Raw genomic sequence first — 6594 nt, 5'->3', positions numbered from 1 at the left:
CATACATGTGCTTCTGGTCACTTGATGTATGACGGAAACTAGTTGGGGAACAGCCTTTACATGTGGTTTACTGTCAGCTAGGGTACACATGGGTACACATGTGCTGATTAGCATGTTCACTTCTAATTTTCATCTAATTTTCTTTTATTTCGACATAGAATCTTGCTTTACATCATTTTTCACATCATCGGTTACAACTTCTCTTGGAGCACATTCTTGACCAATGACTAGTATTTTGTTATTTCCATCTTTCATCTTACTAATGTACTAATGGTTGACTTACCTGCTGCCATTTAGTAAATAGGCAATAATGTGAGAGTCGTAATCCTTTTAGATGTGTAACATCTTGGTTCTATTTGTGTATACTTGCAGCTGGACATGCAACAGAATCTTTCTCTGAATTCGTTGTTGGGCATGGGGAGTTGTGGTCATCTCAGATGCTATCGTATGCTGTACAGAAGGTACACATGAAAAATGCTTATAAAGTTCTGATATTATACAACTTATTAATGTATAAATGCCGCAGCAAATTTATGCACTTCAACACATGCTGCTTGCCTGCTTCAACATCCTATAATTGGAAAATTTCTCAGTTTTTTCTATGCTATTTGAAGTTGCATTTTGTTATGTGACTCGCTAACTAAACGACAATTACACAATAACATTCATACTACATTAATAGTCCCACACTGTCACAAGCTGAATTAATAATACACCTAGGAAAACAGAAGGTAAGCATCAGCGGTGAGAGCATAGGATCTTCAAGTTTTGAAGGGCTGTTCTGCAAGATCTTTTTAATTAAGTAGCACAATGCCCGTCCGTTGCTACGAAGCCATAAAAAAAGAGGAGTAACAACTAGCTTAGGAGATCGTCAAAAGATGATCGTGTCCTGCGGCTATTACATGGTTCATGATTAAAAAGAGATAAAAAGAAACGTTGCAGTCGTTGAAGAATCTTAAGCTGACCATAGTAGGTCCTTTGCATGATAACATTTGAATTTTGAAACATAGGAGAATGGGCATGAGTAAGTTGAATGTACAAGTGGATTAGGTAGGAGGACAATGTCTATCACTGCGTTGGAATTGTGATTTGCTCACTCTCTTCTACTATGATAATATGATATAGAACTGGAAGAATTGGTTGGGAAGAGAAACAAAATGCTGCTTGCCTGCTTCAACATCCTATAATTGGAAAATTTCTCAGTTTTTTCTATGCTATTTGAAGTTGCATTTTGTTATGTGACTCGCTAACTAAACGACAATTACACAATAACATTCGTACTACATTAATAGTCCCACACTGTCACAAGCTGAATTAATAATACACCTAGGAAAACAGAAGGTAAGCATCAGCGGTGAGAGCATAGGATCTTCAAGTTTTGAAGGGCTGTTCTGCAAGATCTTTTTAATTAAGTAGCACAATGCCCGTCCGTTGCTACGAAGCCATAAAAAAAGAGGAGTAACAACTAGCTTAGGAGATCGTCAAAAGATGATCGTGTCCTGTGGCTATTACATGGTTCATGATTAAAAAGAGATAAAAAGAAACGTTGCAGTCGTTGAAGAATCTTAAGCTGACCATAGTAGGTCCTTTGCAAGATCTATTGCATGATAACATTTGAATTTTGAAACATAGGAGAATGGGCATGAGTAAGTTGAATGTACAAGTGGATTAGGTAGGAGGACAATGTCTATCACTGCGTTGGAATTGTGATTTGCTCACTCTCTTCTACTATGATAATATGATATAGAACTGGAAGAATTGGTTGGGAAGAGAAACTAGAATCAAGACCCTGATTTTGAATTGGAGTGCATACTTACATTTAAAATTTGTGTTTCTACAACTGTTATTCTCACATTAGGGTAGCAGTGTATTTGTTTATCTGGGATAGGTGTGACCCAAGTAAAAGTAAGGACAGACCCAGTGCATAGAAGCTCCCACACAAGGTGGGGTCTGGGGAGGGATTATAGGAACCTAGTCTTACCCCTGCAAAGTGCAATGCAGAGAGGCTGGTTCGAACCCAGGACCTCTTGGCACAAGTGGGGAGGACTTCACCACTGCGCCAGGCCTGCCCTCACCCAAGTAAAAGTAACATTTGTTTATTTTTGTCTCTTGGAAGGTTGCTAGTCCCACATGTGGGTAGAAGTGCATTTGTTTATTTGCGTGGTCCCACATGTGAACTCACCACCAACTCCAACTTTTGTAAGTAGGAAAGATTTGTAGGGTTTTTTGTGACTTGTGACTTTATGAGCTTTCAACGCTATGTGATGTTGTAGTTCAGCCCTTATCCTAAAGTTCCTTACAGGATGTGCATCCACCACCATATCCTGCTGTTGTTTGGTACTGAGATGATGCAAAAACATTGTGGCTAAACTCAATTACAGGAGCAGTGGCTCATGATACTTCTTTCTCCTAGTGACAAAGTTTATGTATTACTTTCCCTTCATCTTCTTTCATAATCTAGATGTTTTGACCTAGTGTTAACCGTTCTGAACAAACTGACCTTTACTCTCTGATCTAACTTATGCAGTCTGGAGCATCTTGTAGTTGGATGGATACAAGAGAAGTTCTAGTTGTAAAACCTAGTGGTCCTGACATGGTAGATCCTGATTATGTGGAATCTGAGAAGCGACTCGAGAAATGGTTTTCACGCCAACCTGCTGAGATAATAGTTGCTACTGGCTTTATCGCGAGTACAGCTGAAAACATCCCTACTACTCTGAAAAGAGATGGAAGCGATTTCTCAGCAGCAATAATTGGTTCTCTTGTTAGGGCATGCCAGGTCACAATCTGGACCGATGTTGATGGGGTATTTAGTGCCGATCCTAGAAAAGGTTTGTAAAACATGGGTATTGTGCTTTTGAACTAAATATTTTCTGTTGGATTCATTCAACTTGCTGTGTTGAACATTGACACACACATAATATTTTGGGGGAGTATCTAGTGCATGGAAATCTTCTTTTCTCTTGCACAAAGGAATTAAGAATGTATCTGATTGACAATCATCTGATTAATGCAGTCAGTGAGGCTGTGATCTTAAGCACATTATCATATCAGGAGGCCTGGGAAATGGTAATTTCTCTATTCTTGAACACGTGCGCACATTACTATTTTTCAGCTTTTACTTATGTTGAGCATGGCAACATAAGCAGTTGGTGGGAAGCTGCATGATATGCAGCAGGGGCTCTTACAAAATAAATAAATAAATAATGTTTGCCACTTTTAAAGTCTTTTGGTTGAGCTGGAGTTGCTTGTTGGGCATGAGAACCTAGCAATAGTGGGATCGCTGTGCACTAAATTCATTCATTTCTTGCAACTCCAAATTTCATTGCTAACTTGGATCTGTTCTTTGCAGTCATACTTTGGGGCAAATGTGTTGCATCCCCGTACCATTATACCTGTGATGAAAGACAATATTCCCATTGTCATTAGGAACATGTTCAATCTCTCTGCCCCTGGAACTGTGATTTGCAAGCAGCCTGCTAACGAAGATGCTGATTTGGATGCTTGTGTCAAATCATTTGCTACTATAGATAAATTGGCCCTTGTTAACGTTGAAGGGTAAGTTGGTATTTTTGTTCTTGAACCTGTAAGTTGTAATTTGAATAATCTGGTTATGATTTTTAATCTCTGTGATACAGTACGATCATGATCTTCATTAGCTTCAAAAGACGGTGCCTGTGTCTTGTGTTTGTGTTGAGTCCCAGTTTATCGTAGATTTTTCAATTCTAATTAGTGTTTGGTGCTGACCTAGCAAGCTGAACTCATGACATAATAGAGCTATCAACATGCAAGCAGATGTCATGACTTCGTATTATAATGGTTTCTTCTATTTTATTAATGATCTCCATATCTTTCTTTTAGAACTGGAATGGCTGGTGTTCCAGGTACATCGAGTGCCATATTTAGTGCTGTAAAAGAGGTCGGAGCTAATGTTATCATGATATCTCAGGTAGTTTATGTCTTTCAATCTTTTGTATCTCCATAGTCCATATGATTCATTTAGGTTCTTCCTCACTTTTAAGATATGTGCAGGCTAGCAGTGAACACTCGATATGTTTTGCTGTTCCAGAAAAGGAAGTTGCAGCAGTCTCTGCAGCCTTGCATGTTAGGTTTCGTGAGGCATTAGCAGCAGGAAGGCTCTCTAAGGTGATTCTTGTCTTTGAAAAACATGACCTTTGTATAAATCCAACCAAAGTTTCTCTAATATAGATGTATCAAACTTAAATAGTCTACTTTTCAACACTAAATTTGGCTATTCACTTTTCAACCCTGAACTATTAAGTTTTGAATTGAACCACTCGAACTATTGAAGTAGTCCGCTTTTCACCCTCAGGTTGTTTCACAATTGGTTTGGGTGCAATGGACACCACATGTCCTCACATCATCACTTGCTTGCCACTTCACATAACAAAAACAAACAATCTTAAACAGACTGGAAAAGCAGGTATACAGAAATTTAGGGCGTGTACAATGGCGCTATCTTAGGAGTGCCACACAGGATAAATGCTGAGGTGGATGAGAGAGAAACCGGCTTGTCTTCTCTTAATTAAGGGCATGCACAATGGTGCTATCTTAGGAGTGCCACGTAGGATAAATGATGAGGTGGAGGAGAGAGAACTCATAAGAAAAGGCTTGTCTTCTCTTATTTAAGAGAAGACAAGAGATGATCTCTTAGCACAATATGTCTCACCATGTTTTTAGGAATGGCTAGTTATTGAAGATAAGGCTAAGAGATGACCCATTGTAGACTTTTTTTTGTCATCTCTAAATTACATGCAAGACTTAAGATAAAACTATCTTATCAACCATTGTACATGCCCTAAGAGATGATCTCTTAGCATGATTTCTCTCACCACATATTTAGGTATATGTAGTTACTAAAGATAAGACTAAGATATAACCCATTGTACATGCCTTATCTAAATTATGTGGCGAGGTTAAGATAAGCCTGCCTTATCAATCACTGTACATGCCCTTACTAGAAATGGAAGAACAATTGGTAGACATCGATAAAAAAAACCTGGTGACATGGAAGTGAGGTGGCAAGTGGCATCCACGTCAGCTAAAACTACTTGCCAAACCACTTGAGGGTGAAAAGTGGACTATTCCAATAGTTCAAGGTGGAAAAATAAACTTCTGCAAGAGTTTGAGGTTGGAAATGGACTTTTTTCTTGTATGGACAAACATGGCTAGATGAATAGACATGTGGAAGCAAATCAAGAAAATCAAACTTGGCATAGCATCACCGTCTCATCAACATGTTAATAATTTTGAAAGTATTTGTCCTGTCAACTTTTTGTGAATATTTGTTGCATTGTCTTCATCAAAACAAACATAATACTACCTCTGTACCAAAATATAAGACGTTTTTGTAGGCTCTTATATTTTGATAAGGAGGGAGTAATTTGGAAATTATCATGTTGTAGTCTTTGTCAATGTTTTGCTAAAGAAACTATTGTTGTCATGCAAACGTGTAGCAAAGTATTTGTTGTGTTAATCCAGACAAGTTCATGTGTTGCACACAATTCTTTTCAGGTTGAAGTCATTCATGATTGCAGCATTCTTGCTGCTGTTGGCCTGAGAATGGCAAGTACTCCTGGAGTCAGTGCAATCCTTTTTGATGCTCTAGCAAAGGTGCTTACAGTTTTGGGTTGGTAAAATTGGGATTTCCATTTATACTGGATTCATTTACCCTGTAACAATTGGCGCAGGCAAACATTAATGTACGAGCAATAGCTCAAGGTTGCAGTGAGTACAATATTACTGTTGTATTGAAGCAAGAAGATTGTGTCAGGGCTCTAAGAGCTGCTCACTCAAGGTTCTTCCTCTCAAAAACCACACTTGCTATTGGGGTCATTGGACCTGGTTTGATTGGGGCAACACTGCTCAACCAGCTTAGGGACCAGGTATCTTGAGTCTGATACTCACATTATGTACCGAACAATATTCATTTGTTTTAATTTATCATGGAGTTGTGACATCTCATGCCAACGATTATAAAATGTATATCCACAAAGAGGGAGAGATTTGACATCTCATGCCTAGGATTTAAAACAATGCTGTCAGTGTGATTTGTTCAAAAATCCTGATAAATGCTTGGTTTGAAATAATAAAGTGGTCATTTGTGTCATGTTGTGGTATTTTGTAGTTCTAGCACTTACGATGTCAGCCGTACCGATGAGTATACATAAAGAAGACAATAAATAACCGTCGGTCATTAATGACGAGCGGTAGTTCATCGCTGACGTTTCATCTAGTTGCCCGACCAGATTGGAAGGGTAACACTAAGATCTTCCTATCTAACATGGGCAACTATGCATGAGAATAACATAATATAATCGTTTCATTTTATGTTCTACATGACCGGAACTTTAGTGTAAGCCATCTTTGCTACAAAGTCTACATGGAAAATGAAGTGTTGGGCTTGACCTGACAACGGAACAATTTGAAGATAGAGTTCACTGTTCAGTACACTTTTATTCCGTGCTGATTGAACTTCTATGCAGGTAGCAGTCCTGAAGGAAAATATGAATATTGATGTGCGTGTCATCGGAATAACTGGCGCAAGCACGATGCTTTTGAGTGACACGTATG

The 6594-nt window shown here is 38.6% G+C and overlaps 1 protein-coding gene across 2 annotated transcripts in view; it reads left to right on the top strand.

Annotated features, from left to right (window-relative positions):
- Positions 1–6594, top strand: part of LOC119308766 (bifunctional aspartokinase/homoserine dehydrogenase 2, chloroplastic-like) — a 14423-nt gene that overhangs the window by 4210 nt on the left and 3619 nt on the right. For both annotated transcript variants that reach the window (XM_037584909.1, XM_037584908.1), the window contains exons 5-13: positions 373–461; positions 2528–2831; positions 3017–3069; positions 3353–3558; positions 3862–3949; positions 4033–4146; positions 5536–5634; positions 5712–5906; positions 6507–6589. In XM_037584909.1, coding sequence (XP_037440806.1) covers positions 373–461; positions 2528–2831; positions 3017–3069; positions 3353–3558; positions 3862–3949; positions 4033–4146; positions 5536–5634; positions 5712–5906; positions 6507–6589 — 1231 coding nt within the window. The remainder of the gene's footprint in view (positions 1–372; positions 462–2527; positions 2832–3016; positions 3070–3352; positions 3559–3861; positions 3950–4032; positions 4147–5535; positions 5635–5711; positions 5907–6506; positions 6590–6594) is intronic.

The sequence above is a fragment of the Triticum dicoccoides genome, chromosome 5B, assembly GCF_002162155.2.
Source record: "Triticum dicoccoides isolate Atlit2015 ecotype Zavitan chromosome 5B, WEW_v2.0, whole genome shotgun sequence".
NCBI classification, from domain to species: Eukaryota; Viridiplantae; Streptophyta; class Magnoliopsida; order Poales; family Poaceae; genus Triticum; species Triticum dicoccoides.
This window is presented reverse-complemented; position numbering and strand designations above follow the sequence as displayed.